Below are 17,094 nucleotides of genomic sequence, written 5' to 3'. Positions count from 1 at the left end.
CTAAAATCGGAAGGAGTTGGAACCAATTACTGCAAAGGTTAAATTCTTTTTTAAGTGTAGAAAATTGGCAGGCCCTGTGACTTGTTCGACACTTGGCAGGCAGGCAGCACAGCTGGTTTCGGGCCCAGAAGCCTGTGACCATAAATCATGCACGCGACTCATTTCCCGGCTAACTTGCAGTGCCTGACCTGACCCACTAAACAGTTGCTCCTTTGCCTCGGCCATGCCCCCTGTCCGCAGCCCCCATGCTGCATGACAGTATACTCATAAAGTTGCATTTGAAGAAAATTGCAGCGGAGGCGCCTCCCAGAGTCGGTGGTAGGAAGGAGAAATGTCTGCAATTTAGCAACCCACTGACACACTAAAGTCCAATTAAAGCGTAAGCTACGAACTCGAGACAGCTGCTTGAAACTGAAAGTTTTCACGAAAGACTCTGGGGCATTCTCCGCCATCATCAATGGCAGCAGCAACGCTCTTCTGAAGCGGCTTTTGTGTGGCTTTATGGAGTCCTCTTCGCTGCAAAAGGAGTTATCTTGGCAGGAGCAGAAGCCGTAGCACCGCACAGGCACAGGCACAGAATCAGAATCAGGTTACCCAGCACTCAGACTCTTTCGGGCGAAGGGCAAATAAAAGTGAAAAGCAGATACGTGCTGAGGTGAGATTCCCGGAGAAAAGCAGCCAGAAACTTTGCAACTAGGTCAGGGGAAGAGGTGCGGAAATAAAAAGGACCCCTCGGCCGCTCCCCGTCTATTTGTATGCTGCATTTACTGGCTGCAGCAATCAGACAACAGCAAGTGGCATAGCAGATGATTTGCTGGGCTGACCTTCGCCGATGCCACGCCCCCGAGTTCCCAAGTTCCCAAGCACCACAAGCTCCCAGTTTTAAGCTCGAAGCACCCATAAACTGAGGGTTGCCGTGCCAAGTGGCAGGTCATCAGCAATCGCAATCGCCAGAGCACCAGGGACTACGAATGGGAATGTGAATCGCAGCTCTGGACTGCCCGGGGCAGCGGTTTTGCCATTTTGATTGCCTTTGTAAATTGCACTTTGGGTTCGTAATGCGGCAAATGCACCACTGGCATGCATTGAAACTTAAACAAGTTGGCTTAGAGGCTTTCTGCAGCATTAAATTGAAACTGCCTCGTAAAAATATTTAATGTAGGGAAACCCACGCTGAGCTGCATGCCAAACAAAATTTAACTGAAAGCTGCTGAAGACGGTTTTTGAAAAGTATCTAATAGATACCATCTTTGACTTTTCAATCTTTAAAACTTATTTGTGTTTCCCTTTTTATTTCCACACTTACCTCCAAGTGATTGGGCGTGTATCGCTGCGGCATGGCCGGCACGTGCTTGGAACCATCGTAGCTGGGCGGGCTAAGCGGTCTCCGGTAGCTGGCCGCCTCCTGCAGTAGTGCCTCCTGGGCCGACATGGGCACTCCCCCGGCTCCAGCCAGCTGGGACATGTTGTAGATATCCTCGTAGTCCGCTGCAGCTTGAGCGGCGGCAAAGAGACGTTGTTGCTTCGACCGCCCATAGGCATCGGGTGTCCTCCGCTCCGCATGCAGGAGCTGCTGCTGGGTGGGGTAGCTGCCATTGGCGGCCTGGCGCTGCTGATGGAGGAGCTTGGCCATGTACATCTCCCGCTCGCCGTAGATCTCCTCGGCGGCCCGTTGCTGCTGCAGTCGGGCAATCTGCTCCTCCATGTCTAGTTGCTGCTGCTGGAACTGCGCCTCCAAGTGGTCCAGTGAGTATTGCTGCTGGGCCTGCTGGAGTTGCAGGGCACTGGAGACATGACCCGTTCTGGTGTCGTAAATGGCATGATGTTGCTGCGGCTGTTGCTGCTGAGATCGCTGGTGTTGCTGCTGCTGCTGTTGTTGCTGGTACAGCTGCTGCGTGGGCGACATCAATCGGCGACTAGAGTGTTGCTGCTGCTGTTCGTTGTGTTCCGGCGATGGAGAGGAGTAGCCCCCATCGTTGCTTCGTCGGGGCTTGGGCGGTGCATTGGCGTACAGGGGTTGGGAGCTGCTAACTCCACCACCTCCTCCACTTAACCCGTCCGACGAGGGTGTGGGTTGTCCCTTGCTCGGCTGCGACTGCAGGGTGTGAATCCCAGAATCCGAATTCTCTCCACTGTGATTGAGGGAGGAGTTCACACTGGGCTCCGACTCCCCGCTACTGGGGGCCTGCATCATACTTGCGGCGGCCAATGCTCGCACCCACGTCATCATCGACTCGGAATTGTCAGCAGCCAGCCAATAGGTTCTCATGTTCTGGTGCTCACACTTGAAGGCGAACTTTCGATATATCTTGTCCTCCGGCAAGCAGGCGGATACCCGATATGATGGCAATAGAACCGACCCAAGGAGCTTCTCCTCTTCGGGACCCTTGTAGTAGTACAGGCAGTACTCGGCCAAGACGAACCACCGCTTGCGCCACACCTTCAGGCCGTCGGATCCCTGCTTGTGCAACCATCCAGACAGAGTTACCGGCGTGGATGGTGGTCTCTTCGTAATGGGCGACTTCAGGGCCTGAATGGATCCGGCACTCTTCTTGCGATCCAAGGGAGCGTGGGAGGGGCTCTTGGCCGAGGTGGTCGAGGACTCCTCCGAGCTGGGCGTGGCCTTGGGCTTGACTGCCGATATTTGGGTCTGGCAGGCCTGGTTCACCACATGTCCTGGATGATTCTGTTGGATGTAGACCGTTCCATGTTCACTTCCAGGTGTTTGGAGCTCCGTTTTATGGCGATGCTGCTGCTGCTGCTGTTGTTGTTGCTGCTGTTGCTGTTGTTGCTGCAACTGTTGCTGATGCAATTGCTGCTGCTGCTGTTGGAGTTGCTGCTGATGGGCATAGAGCTGCTCTTGATAGTGCTTTGGCATTTGTTGCTGTTGCAACTTCAAAGGACCCTGCGCCGGCTGATATTGATTTTGCAAGTTTAGAGAGGAAGGAGGTGCCCTCTGGTGTTGCTGCTGCTGTTGCTGGGTCATCGTGGTCATATTGGAGACCATGCTGGAGGACTGACTCATATGGTAGTGTCCTGTGGGCGGGTTCATGGCCTGCCGCAATGCAAAGGTGCGTTGCTGCTGCTGGGCCGCCTCGTTTTGGGTGGCCATCTGGGCCTGCATCTTGGCTGCCTGGAGCTGTTGATACTGCGCCTGCAGTGCCGAGATCGGATGATGTCCGGCTGTGGCGTTATTAGCCTGCAACCTGCCCGCCGCCGCCAGATAGGTGCGTTCCGTGGGCGACTGGTAGAGCTGCTCAGCGGCCGTCCCGCCGCCACTGCTGGAGTACGACTGGTGGTACGGGGAACTGTGTGAGCTGCTGGAGTTTCCTCCACCCCCGCCGTGCTTCAGCAGGCCGTGGTGCTTCGATTGAGGCTGCATCTCGATGGGCGAGAGTGGACCGCCGCCGCTGGAACTCGTGGCTGTCGGAGACTGCTGGTAAAGGGCTTGGCTGTAGGCCGCCGTCCGGTAGTCCACCAAGTTTGTTTGGTACGCCAACGGCAGCTTCTTCTGCTGCTGCGCAAGTATGGCCGCCTCCTGCAGCTGTTGCAGCTTCTTGGCGTCCATAGTGCCGGCGGTGAAGAGTGGTGGCGCCTCCAACCTGCAATGCGGCAAGAATAAACAAAAAAGAGATTAGAAAAAGTGCTCTCTGGCAGTGGGTCTGTGATTCAATTGGCTGAGGTCTTTAAGCTTAATTCAATAGCGAGGACAGGGTAGTTAACCCATTAATGCATTCTAAGCCTGATTTATAGAAAACTATATAATTTAAGCTTTAAATACTAAGCTTTAATGGCTATACTAAATTTTAAACTGATCTTAAGTAGCAATAATCGTCAAAATTTTACGACAATAGTAAAATATGAGGTATAATAAATAGCTTATTTTTGACTCTAAGCTCAGTTAACCATTATTGTAGCTTATTTTATGGGAAGTAATGGGTTAATCCTCTGCTAAGGTCTTCCAGCTATAGAAGACACGGGCCCGAGCGGCAATTGAAAGCGGGCCCCACGTAATTGACCGTAATTGATTAACTGCAGTCGCCGCCCCGGCCACAGCCACACGGCTGACCTTGCAGGCCTCATTTTCTCCGCGGGAAATGGCAAATGGAAATGGAAAATCAGAGGGTGCCGATGGGGATGATAAAAAATAAAAATCTGGATGCCATACTATACTACTCACCAGTCCCAGAGCTGATAAATGCAGCCAAACATTTTGCAGGCGTTTTTTTTTTGAGTCTCGGTTGTATGTTGCGTTAATTCGATTAATAACTTAATTGGCCTTATTTCGGCCTTAATTCAATTGCACTAATTTCTTTTCCGCACTGGCCTGCTTGTTTTTATTGTATTGAATTTTGATTTGATTATTCGATTGGTTGCAAAAACTCAATTAAAACTTTTCAGCGATTCGGCTTCTCCCCCACGGATTGAAATGTGGCAACCGCCTATTTGTCGGTCCCCCATTCATTTTTTTTAGCGTTGCACTTGGCGTGTGTGAGAGTTTTGGGGGCACCGAGAAAATTGAATTGCAACCGCCGCCAACTAGTTCTGAATGAGTCTATTTTTATTGAGGCGGGGCACAGATTTTTTTGCGGCCAAGAGTCAGAAACCACAAGATAAAACCAAAAATCAAAGAGACTTCTCTCGAGGCAGGACAAGTGGTTCACAAACTGAGAACTTGTAACCTTCAGATTGTTTTCACCGCTAATGAACAAAATTGAATTGATTTTAATTCGATTTTGCGGAACCTGCTTCCATTTTCTCGATGTCTCTGCATATTCAAAAGCGAATCAAGGACCTCGTATATATGTTAAACACACTTACGCCCCCAGATCAACAAGCCCCTCGGAAAACAATACACAAAAAATAAATCATCTCCAAGGAGACAATAATTCCCGCATTCAGTATGGAACACGAATTCAGTTTTAATTCGACGAGTGGAACAACCAGATACGACACACACAGCAAACATTTGTGAATCTGACTTCACGATAACTCCTCTATCGAATGACGTTTTTAATGCAATTTTTGGAAGGACATTCATTGGCAATGAGTGCCTTTGCTAAAGCATTATACTATATAAATTATAGATTGACTGAAGCCTCCATCCAGCAAATGAACATACAGTCCACAGGACAAAAGAACTGGCATTGTACCTCATGTGGGGATTTCGTTCTTTTCTAGGCTGTCTGTGTGGTCATTGAATGAATCCCATGCAGGGATTGCAGGCTTTTCACTCGCAAGAGCCAGGCATTTAAGGATTAAATAAAAGTTCCATTATCCCATATAATGGTACATTTCGCTCAGTGCAGGAAACCTGACTCGGACAATGACGATGGTGGGATTTTAAAAGCGGAATCCTGTTGAAAATGTTGCGCAATAAATAGCCAATTGATCCCAATGTTAACGCCCGTTCGTGTCTCTCTATTTCTTGGCCTGTGCTGGAAGTTTTAGAGCCATTCCGGCTATTTTACGCCACAATCAACTTTGGCCAAACAATTTTATAATTGCCTGCCTGCTAGCCTGGGCGGAGGCGCAATTTGTATGGCTTTCAATTAACGCCCGGACCGTATCGGCCCGGTTGCCTGGTCCGTTGGTTGGTTGGTTGGCAAAAAGCGCAAACGCTGAAAGTAAAAGACGTGCCCCAAAGCGGAGAGCACAATAAAATATTGGCAGCGGAACAACAATACAAAATCAATACCGATTAAATGAAAAGCAGCCAGGACGTTCGTACCCTTTGCCACTCCACTTTGCCTCTGAGCCGCATTCTTTCAACAGCAGGACCCTTTTTGGATTTTTATTTATTTATGCGGGTGGCAGTGAAGCTTGCAGCTTCTTCTTGATGTTGCAACATTTTGCAACAGACCCAGCCCTGCAGCTATCGTTTTCCCTCGTTTTTCGGTTGACAGACGTCGCTAATGTGAGCATGAAAAATTACCACAAAAATATTTTATGCACACAACCAGAATGCCAAGTGCCGAGAGACGAGACGCGGGGCACTGGGTAGTGGCATCAGAATGTGCCAACAAATATGTGCATATAAATGGCCCACATACAATGGCCTACCTTCAGTATATATACATAGAATATATACCATAATATAGTGAAAGATGATATAAATCTGGCATCAAGCCAGCCCCAAAAATGATGACGCCCCGCGCGGCGACTGCTGCTGCTGCTTCTGCGGCCGCTGATGATGATGATGATACACAGCATATTATGCTTATTTATACAACAAATTACAATGGAACCGATTAGAGGTCATCTGGCCATGTGTGTTTACTTATTTACACGCCAACTCCGCACGCACTCGGTTCCGGGAATTTTTCGCCTTTGCTCCGATTTCAGTATTTGCTCGCATTTGCATGTTTTCCCACAACCCTGCTGTCGGAATATTTGAAAACTGTCTGAAATATGGATATGATAATGACACAAAAACTATGTCGATAATAAAGCACAATTCGATGATTGGCATTTGATTGGCATTCGGGCCTCTTGTTTTCTTTCTTTTCGGGGCCATAGGCCATTTTAGGTGAAATCGCGTATACGCCCTGTTGTAGCGGAATGCGCGTTGGAATTCAATTAGGTCTGATGGGCCTGTGATACGTATAATTATAATTTCAGGTCATAACCCCTCGTGTCAGGCTCAGGGCAGCAGTATTTTGATGTGGGTGCGATAAAATCAACTGAGATATTGCCTACTTTTTGGGGCCTGTAATCCTGTACTCCTGGCCTGTTTATTTTTAGCAAACCCTCTGTGGTTTGAATTTAATTGCCTTGACATATGCAACACCCTTCCAACCGCACAGGAGAGACACACCTGCCAGTCAACTCCCCGAATTCCGGCCACCAACTGTCCGCAATGACGTCATTACCACCAACGGCAAGTGCCACTCCGGCTAAGTGGGCGGCGAAAAAGATGGCGATGGGGTAAGGTGGTGGGTGGGGCCTACAACTTCCACCAGCCACTCAACGAGTCATTTCAATTTGAATTGGCCCTAGCCTGTGGCTACGACTGGCCCACGAACTGGCCAACTTAATTAGTATTGGGAGCGCCCGTTGCCACCCACTTTCTATGGCCACTTGTAATGCGACAAGTGCAATTATAAATACTCATCAGGCCAAGATTTCAATTTGGCCCAAAGAGAGCCTCAAACAAAAAAGAAGTGGAACAATAACTAAAGTGATAAAAGGACAACAAAGTTTTTCTCAACCACTCTTAACAATAAAGTACAAGGAATACTGTGTATAAGTTTTATTGATTTTTAGTTTTTACCTTAAAAATATATACTACAAGTATACCCTTATAATTTCTTATTCTTTTTAGTTTGTAAATAATTGCAAAATAAGTGAAACTATCTCTAGTAAACAGTAAACCCTACTCTATAATATATTAAGCTTTCCCAGACTCGTATATTTTTCTTTTTGTGTCTACCCAAGAGGGAAAATCAATAAGCAAGAAAAGCGAAAAGTAGAGATACAGCAGCAAGGCAGCAAATATTTTAAGGCGCTGCTGAAAGTGTGACAAAGTTGGGAGCAGCGAAGGATACACACACATACACACATATCCTGTGGCACAGAAAGAGTCAGAAGTCCTCTTAGTTTTATTTTTTTGCCCATTTCCTTGAGAGCCCCGAGGGTATTTGGCACATCATGACCTTGCCAGTCGCTTTTGACGACTTGTCAATGGATGAAGATAGACATTTTAAGTGAATGTATGTGAATTTGGGGCAAAAGTGTTGCATAATATTTTGCCGAGACCACTTCACGCATCATTCCAAGCGGTATGAAAAGTATTTTCTTATTACTTATTGATCTCCGGGTCGGCTGCCCAGCCAGGCGTTTGTAAAATTTGCATTCCGCAAAACAATTGAAAGCAATTAAACTCAAATCAATCATCGAATCGAATGCATGGCTGATTGCTGATGTGTGTGATGTGTGTGTTTGTTCCTGCACGGATAATGCTTAATGGCATTCGACTGCAATCTGTTTTTGCGAAATATGCATTAAGCTGAAACGGTTTCAATTCACTTGCCCAGGGCTGGCATAAATCAGTAAAGTCGGGGCTTATTAATTGATACTGGAACGAGTAGATCCCGCAGGCCTCACCTATCGGGAGTTTTAGTTTGGCATTGTGTACCTGCCGGCGGAAATTGAGTTTCGAATGAAAGTTCAATAGTGCGGGAAATGCTTTCGAATACTTTGTAAAGTCTGATGGAGCCAAAAGTTTCATTTTAAAACCAAATTTAGCCCCGAAGCCACAGAAATATCAACAACAGCAATTCAAACTTGTCCACTTGATTTGCCAGACAGTGTGTGCTCTTGAAGAACAACAGCTGGGGCTCAGCTTCCCTCAGTCACCTTCCCGGGTTGAAAATCTAAAAACAACATCCAAAACGATCCTGGGGAGGAGGTCCTCGCAACAAAAGCATAAATATTCATGGCAATAGTTGGCCAAAGAGACGAAAAGGGTGGGACATAGCCAGATGGATAGAGATGCACATAGACAAATGCCTCAATATAGCTTTTGTGCACTGGGAACATGTAGAGTTACATGGAAATAGAATACTATTCTTAAAGCTTTCAGATTTTTTTGCTTAAGAACAATGTAAGCCCTCTTTTCGTTCAGTGACAGCCTGTATGCGTCAACTTCTGCCCAGAATGACACTTGATGATGAAGATTTTGTTGCTTTCACTTTTGTCGATGTCGTTGTTGGCTGATGTTAGTGTGGGCGTTGTATGGCTTAGTGTAGTGTTGTCCTTAGAGCCTCCCGGCTTGATTGGCACAGACGGCAAACGAGCAGAGAGCAACAGACGTGCCTGCATTCCCATCATCTGCACCATCATCGTCATCATCTGGGAGGTCCTGGTGGGTGCAATACTTTTTTATCTACCCACGACACGACTTCAGAACATCAGGATCCTGGGCACGTGTCGGAGCTGAGGAGACAGTCGGACGGAACAGGTGAAAGGAGCAACGCTCTCTAAGGTGTCAATGCAACACAGCAACTGGCTATAGAAACTGACTATTAAGCAGATTCCCTAGCATCTCAGCTCTCCGTCTCCAAGGTGATTATCTTGGCGGCAGCAAATTGGTTTTAACTAAAGCCAAAGTTCAGCAAAGTGAGCGTGGGAAGCTGAATAAGTCATTGAGCGAGGGAAATTTCATCAAGCCATCAGAAGACAGCCATCCACAGGCATTTTCGCTAATGCTCGCTTTCATTTGCGCCTTGCACAAGTTAAAAATTCAAATCAAGGCAAGGACACGAGCACACACACACTCGCACACCTATACGGTATATCCTTACGCCGACACGGGCAAGTGCAAAGAGTTTATCAGGGAAACATGAGCGATGGCAATGGCGGCTGTCATTCATGTTGCATACTAATTTAAATACGTGGCACGCACACGAGCCGAGAAAAAGCAACGCAAACAGGACTACAGATGGCGGCATGCTGAGGGGAGTGGTGCTGGAAAGGACATACTCACACTCGCACGCACTCACAGATACACACACCATCATACCATCACATGCGGTACTGTTACCCATTTCCGCTTCTGGCAGCAGCACAAAAGCCACTCGAGTCCCGTGCCTCCAGGATGTGTGCCATGTTTATAGCTGCCGCTTCATCTCCCTCTCTCTTTTTATCCTCTTTCCCTGACTCTCTCTTTCCCTGTGTGTGTGTATGTGTGTGTTTGTGCCCCGAACCCATCCTGGATACAAAGACAAGCAAAAATATTTTGCCGTTTTTAGTTGTCGCAAAAGTTTGTTTTGTATTTGTGCCCTGCTCTGTGTGGGCGGAGTGTTTTTGGGTTTGAGGGCTTTTGTTTATTGTGTTCTTGTTTGGCATTTTCTTGCACAGCTTGTCCGAAATAAAAATGGAGAAAAACCAGGAGCTGGCCAAAAATAGGAGCTTGGACAAAAGCATATCGAGTATAACTGAGGCAGGATTATCGGTTTGGTTTTGGCTTTCTTTTGTTATCAAAATTACGTTTTCTTGATGCCGGATTGAGTTGCAAGGAACTCAAAGGGAAACCACTAGTTCTTACTACAAAGATAGATATTTTGTTTAAAATAACAAGCAACGAATTTTATTCAAATCATATCTTATAACTTCAAAGATGTACTTATTTTTTGAAAAAGAATCTTCAAAGGCTCTTTAACCGAATATTTAATATCTCAGGTCCACATTATTTTTCGCTGTATTGGCGAAGGAACTTTATTGTTTTTATTATAGCCTGGCTTTTTTGTACAAATGCTCCTCCATTTGGCCCTCGATATTTCTTGTTTTCCTTTTTCCGTTGCCCGGTTCTTGGGTACAATGTATAAATATAAATACAAACACAAAGCTATATAGTATTTGGGTCCGTGCTGGGAAGTCGAATGCTTGTCTGGAGGGGACTCGTTCTGTCCCGTCCATTCGAAAGGACCATTGTATATAAATGCAAATTGTTATTGATTATGCTCCACATAAAACTATAAAAGACATGGGAACACTCTGTCACAAACACAAGGATCGGAATACCCGCACACAGCACAGAGTTTCTATGAATCGTGTTCTGTACGGTGCTCCTTGTGCCATAATATATTTGAACATTTGCAATTTTTGACCCCGGAACCTAGGGAACCTTTGTTCCCTAGTTGGTGATCCAATACGACGACTGTAGGCAAGACAAACTATTTTCATTTGCACGCCAGTTTAGGCAATAAACTGAAATATTACCCATACGCCCCGTGGCACACCCCGAATCATAATGCAGTTTGACGGGTTGACTTTTCGCCTTAGAAGAAGAACTCGAACTCCAAGTCGTAGTGGAAGTCACAGCGGAAAGTTGAGCCAGTATCATATATTAAAGAAAGTGCGAGGCGAAGGCCTGTCATGTAGAGTTTGGCAAACAGTTTGCTTGCGGTTGCACAACTCAAACAGTTTAGCAAAAACTTTTGCCACTGACATTTGGCCCCGGTAGCAGAAGTTTAGCTTTCTCCATAGCCTCCTGCACCGCAAAATCGTTGACGGAAGAACATAATGACTTTTGTAATTACTCCCGCTCCCCTCCGCGCGTGATTTCCGCCATCCGCCTCCTCCTTCTGCAATTACCTGCCGAATCGGCTGGCCAACTTTTAATTGCTGATGCATGCAAAATTCGAAATCAGCAGCAATCCGCAAAACACGCACAAAATTAAGTGGGGCGCCGCCTCAGAAGACAGTCCGTGGATTGCAGTTTCATGTACCCCACATAATCTAATTTTGTAAAACGAATGAGGCGTGGTCGGGAAAATGGTTTCTGTGGGCCCCTCATCTTAAGTGCGGAATTAGGCAAGACTATTATAAAATTATGAAAATTATAAAATTACTGGAAATGCTAAAGAATGTGCCAGGGAAAGAACTTGCTCTCTAATTGACGTGGAAGTGGGCAGAGTTGTAGGTACAACATTCATGTATTATTCAGTTTCTGTCAAACACAATTATCAGAAGGAAGGAAAATTATTTACCTCCCAGACCACAGACTTTTCGAGAAAAACCACATAAAAACTTTTGCTTTCTGTATCTGGTAAGGATCTGCCTGTAACCTTGAGAACTAGGTTAAAAAGGATACTTTACCTCATTACCATTTCATGTCATTTCATTTGCAAATGAGTCTTTAAGGAAAGAGCAAAGAAAAATAGAAATTGTAATCTGCATAACTTAATAAAAACCAAAGCCTGATTTGACTTTTACTGCCATTTTAGTTTCAAAGCAGGTGAAGTTGTGCAAACTTTAATAGAAGCCAAGGTTCATAAAGTTTTGGGCCACTCAGGTGGACAGTGAAAAGTTTCGTACGAACTTTAAACCGTAACAAGACCGACAAATGGGAAAAATCCGATTTGAGAGGAGGCCACTCATATCCGTATTCGGATAGCCACAGTTCGGATACATGGAAAATAATTGGAAAAGGGGAAACGAGACTGGGCGCTTGGCAGTGGGAGTTTAATTGAATAAACCGTAGTAAACCGCCGGACGGGCTTTTCATTCAATTTAGCATCGAACCCCACTTTTACAAGCGCCAATTAGTCGAATTAATGCCTGAATTTGATTTGTATTAAGCGCCCATGTAGCCAATGGAAAATACCCACCCATGTGTGCATCATGCACCCAGCACGGTCCCCAGCCAGGAGCCAACAGAATGTCCTTGTCGAGAATGTTGTTGCTGGCCACTTAATATGCATGAGCCATCGCCCTCAACCCGGCTATGGCAAATATGTATGTAGATACATTTTTTAAATAACTTATTCATTAGAGACGAGCCGACGGGACCCACTGCCACTGACAGTGTGCGAGTGTGTGTGTGTCTGTAAATTATTCGCTTTTAGACATAATAAATTGCTTTAAAAGGAGCCGCCAAGCAAGCTGCCAAAGATAGCACAACTTGGCAACAATTTGGTTGCCTTTTGTCCTCGTTGTTGCCACATTCTGCAGGTGCCACACAGCTTTGTATTTCCGCCTACACACACACAGGGCTCTGCTCATGTGTCGTCTGTCCCAAAAAAAAGAAGGAATTCGCCAAAAGGATACTCAAAGAATAGTCTACAGTGAGGGAAAAAGGATTTCGATTGAGAAAAGTTTCAAGTTCTTGAAAATGGAATAAAGTAGGTTAGATTTTTGGGTTATAAGAGTTTAGAGATTCTATTCTTAATATTCTTAATATTTATATTAAACTAGAGAGTCCTCCATAAAATTCATGAAAACTTTTTTTGGTGTCCTTGTAAAGGCTCTGAAACTTTAGCCTGATGGAAATCGAGGCTCTGGTGTCCAGTGAATGGACACAGTAAGCACCTAACAAGAAACGCAAAGGTGGACGCGGCCAGCCCACTCAGGATTTGCGGGCTTTGGACTCTGAACTGTGAAAGTGGGCTCGGCACCACATCTCGGCTAAAACATCCACGAGGACTAGGACGAGGACGACTACGACTGATGGCGACGACGTAGTTGGGGCTTCGGGAAACGCTCCACTCTGTTTCTGGCACATAATCATTTACATAATATACGTGAGGCACCATCAACACGACCACAACGAACAACGAACAGCGAACGCAACGAAGGAACAACGCCACCAACTTGGCCAGAATAATTTCACTCTCACAGGACGCGCTTTTTGGGCAAACTTCACGTGTGTGTGCGCCTGTAGGTGTGCTCTTTTTTTTCGTTCTGTGTGTTTTTATGCGAAAATATCGCTTCGTTTATGTAACAACGGCAACGGCGCGCACATTTTCTAATTCATTTTACTTTTTCGGATTGCGCGTGGACTGTCCACCACCCACATCCACACAGCCCACCGCCCACCAACCACATTCCACCACCCATCACCCACCGATTTCTCCCGCTCTTCGGCCTTCTGCCGCCTCCCTCCCGCCCTTCCGACGCCCGACGCGTTTGCCGTTTTTGCGTTGCCAACTTTTCAGAGCGAGGAGAGCGCGCGCGTTGCCCGTCCGTGAGCGTTGTGTGCCTGGAAAGGCTCGTAGGAGACTGAATTCAGAGTCCCGCCGAGTCCTGAAACGCCAGGAAAGCTCAGTTCGTGCGAAGCGAGGCTCGGCAAAAAGGATACGCAGCTGGCAACTGGAGTTGTGAGTGAAAGCTAAGCTTCGGAAAAGCTTCACTGAAAGCTGCGAGGGTAGTTCAAATAGTTATATAAGAAACATGCTAAGTAAGCTAATCATAGATTTATGAATTTGTGGCTATTATAAATAAACTATAAAGGTTTAGATGAAATGCATTCAAAAATCACATATTCTTGATAATTTTATTATCATGATAAGTTGCAAAATTAGTTCCCAGATAGAATAATAAAATAATAAATAAATGTCTATAAAGAATAAAATCAGAAATATTATATGTTTACTATTTTATTTAACGGCTAAGAGTCTTAAAAGTCTCTAATTTATGAGTTTTCGGCATCCCAATCGTTGCAGTACAGCATCCAACACTGCGTATACGCAATATTAAGTATACGCCATGTATGTATATTTTATTCCCAAACTTTTTCATAATTTTTTCTTTATCTTAAAGTATTTTTTACTGAGGAATATCTTTGAGTTACTTTAGTAACCTATAGTCTGAGCTTTCTCTGAGTTTTTGATTACATATCACATTTTTTATTTATATTTTCCACGAGAGCCTAAAAAACCACTCACAGCGGAGTGGAGTGAAAGCTCCGCGGACTCACATGGCGACTTGCACCACCCCCTCAACCCCTTGACGGTCGTCGTCACTCCTGTATTTCTTGTGTTTATGCAAAATGTGTAGCCAAAGGTGAAGCTTTTGTTTCTGATTTGGACCAAGCAGCTAGTTGAAAACACGGAATAAGGAAAAGAAACTCCAGCAGCATAGAAATGAGTTATAAGAGCAGGTATGAGATACAAAGTTTTGAGACGGAACTGGAGTACTATCTGGGTAATTTTTTAGATGGGCGCTCGTGCGAGGTCATAAAATCGGTGTTAATACCAATAATCCAAGCCGCGCTCGTGCTCGTTTATCCGACGTCTGGGCTGTCGGCTTTAATTATCATCGAAGCGCATGCGAGGGCAATTAACTGAACCTAGTCTCTAGCCTAGTCTCGGGCTAATAACTCACCTTTGGGGTTACTTGTCGACTCTGTTCCGTACGTGGGGGTGTGTGTGTGTGTTTTAGCCAATAAATTCAGCAGTCGACCATCATCGTCGGGAGCTGCAAAGAGAATTCGAAAACAGACGATGAGAGCTATTAGTATGCAATCGGAATAGATTCGAAAGGGAGCAGCCTAGTCGACAGGGAAATCGTGTAAAAAACGCATATGTCAATTAAAAGCCTATAACAAAAGACCGAAAGCCCAAACGACAAACATGGAAAGTACATGGAGTTGTGGTACCAGAAGTCAGTTTCGATTCCCAGGTATCCCACAAATCGCTGCACGCAAATGCAAAGCAATGTGTTGTGATCCCCGGGAGAAGGGGGCCAGCCAAAGGGGGCAATTCGAAGTCCGCCGGGGAAAGGCAGTCTTACTCACCCAAGTCACGTGGCGGACCAAACGACAAAACACGCGCTTACCCAACTGCCGGCTCTGGATCCAATATACACTCAACAAAAAAAACACTTTCTAGACTCAACGCTTCGAAGCTACATAGGCTTTGTTTCTTCTTATTTTTATCAGTGTAAGGAACTGAATATTGGCTTAACCAACAAAACTGCCGAACGATAATTGAGCCTGAGTTTGGAACTATAAAATGCATTCACCTTTTAGAAGTTTTGCTCGTCAAACGCTGCACTGCATAACCAAACCGAGGGGAAAAATCCTATTTTGGCCAAAGCTTTTATGCAAATGAGTTGGGTAAATGAATTGGGTCAAAGTCAAATTAATAAACGACAGGAATCAAAGCAATTGGTCAGCCAGCTCTTGGCATTTCATTCAGAAATTTTAATTGAAGCCCTTCCCCCATCCCCACTGGACTTTCACAGCCAATTTGCCTGAGGTCAGACTTCAGTTGCAATTACTTGTCCGGCTATCTCCCTGGCCTGACACTGAGTATGTTTGGGTGGGCGGGCGGGTCCAACTGCGAGCGAGTGTTTGTGGAATTGGAAACAATTAGCAAAGTGTGCAGGAGATTTAGAGCGGAATGTCATAGCCCTAATTGCCACACACACAGACGGCTGCAAGGAGCAGGACCTGGATAGGGTGGCAAAATTTAATGCCGGAGACATGCAAAAATTACATCCTCGATTGCAAGAGCAGGCAACCATCGTTGTCAGACAAAGGGAGTAATTTAATAAACAAGGGCCTAGGGTGTAAAGTCCTGTTGGCTTACTTACTCGGTCAGTAACTTTTTAACTCCAAACTTTAAGCTTAGTTTCCATTTTATTAAAATTAAGGTTTTTCGGTGTAAACAAATTGCTATAGAATTGAGCCAAACTTAAAAGGAAGAACAAATTCAATTACACTTTGGAAACCCCCTCTGGTCGCCGTTGCTCCGAAAAGTAGGCAATATAAATTTGAACACAGATGCCATGCGTCTTCCCAATGCGCACACACACTCACCCACCCACACGGTCGTGCAGACACATTAGGCCATTATTCAGTGGTCAGTAAACGACAGCAACAACACGAGCCATGCCAATAGCCATGGCAACAGCAACATCAACATCAGCAACATCGATTTGGTCGCGTTTCTGCGTTCTGCAAATTCAATTGAATTCTACACAATGCCCACATGCGTGGGTTAAGCCATCCATTGCTCTAACCCACCAAACCTACTGCCCGTCCTGCCCCTGACCCACCTCTGGGGGATGCACTGAAGTGTGACCGGCAACCTGCGCCCATTGGAGCAACTCTACGGTCCATTGAACGACCACAGCGGCAGCAAACGGCGAACGTATTTCGCCAATTACGGCAACCACCTTTGACAGTTGGCCAGAAGCCTCTCTAACGCTTTTCCCCCAACTGGCGACAACAACAAAAATACTGAATACTGGGTAATCTCAAGGTGGCAATTGATGGCCGTAAACAATGGACTCTGATTTAGTAGAGAGTCCGGTAAGCTGATTTAAATTATTGCACCTGTGGGTCATTGGCAAAATAGTTCCGATTTGTTGGCAACAGGAATTCTTGGCTAAATGATAACTATCCTCAAGCCGATAATTGGTCAGACGCATTATCGAGTTTGATGTTCCAAGGGATGCCATATACCAGTATTTATTTAAGGACCAATCCAATCTATTGATTATGGCTCATGGCTAACATATTTGGGAAGCTCTGAAAATGCACTAACTGGTAAATATTACAAAATACTTGACATATTTGTCGGACTAAAGACATTTAATTATAATGATTTTGTGGCCAACGAGGAATTTCAGACAGTTCCTGTCTGAAACTGGATAATGATGAAACTTGCTAGCAAATATGATGAATAATTTATGGAATTTGTGAACTTTAATAGAAACCATTTACTGACAAAATGCATAGCTGTCATAAGCTCATTTACATCCGTAGGAATCCTTTTAGCCTTGTTCACCGCGAGTTCGTTGAACTGCTCCTCTCTTCCAGGCTGTCAATGCTGGTGCCTAATGCATAATTAAGTGCATCCGTGT

General features: G+C 45.5%; 1 protein-coding gene across 7 annotated transcripts in view; it reads right to left on the bottom strand.

Moving 5' to 3' along the window:
- The window catches only part of kmr (kramer), a 48,470-nt gene that overhangs the window by 15,070 nt on the left and 16,306 nt on the right, over positions 1 to 17,094 (bottom strand). For 6 of the 7 annotated variants that reach the window (XR_011443413.1, XM_070282084.1, XM_070282080.1 and 3 more), the window contains exons 1-2: positions 4,181 to 4,246; positions 1,307 to 3,602 (exon numbers count right to left, since the gene is read on the bottom strand). Coding sequence is in view for 6 of the 7 variants with exons in the window: in XM_070282084.1 (XP_070138185.1) it covers positions 1,307 to 3,602; positions 4,181 to 4,212 (2,328 nt within the window). In the remaining variant the exon portion in view is untranslated. Of the gene's footprint in view, positions 1 to 1,306; positions 3,603 to 4,180; positions 4,247 to 14,607; positions 14,701 to 17,094 lie in introns of those variants that run through there. The other variant, XM_070282079.1, reaches the window with a different exon arrangement.

The sequence above is a fragment of the Drosophila bipectinata genome, chromosome 3R (assembly GCF_030179905.1).
Source record: "Drosophila bipectinata strain 14024-0381.07 chromosome 3R, DbipHiC1v2, whole genome shotgun sequence".
Taxonomy (NCBI): Eukaryota; Metazoa; Arthropoda; class Insecta; order Diptera; family Drosophilidae; genus Drosophila; species Drosophila bipectinata.
The sequence above is the reverse complement of the archived record's forward strand: the minus strand, read 5'-3'. Positions and strand labels throughout refer to the sequence as shown.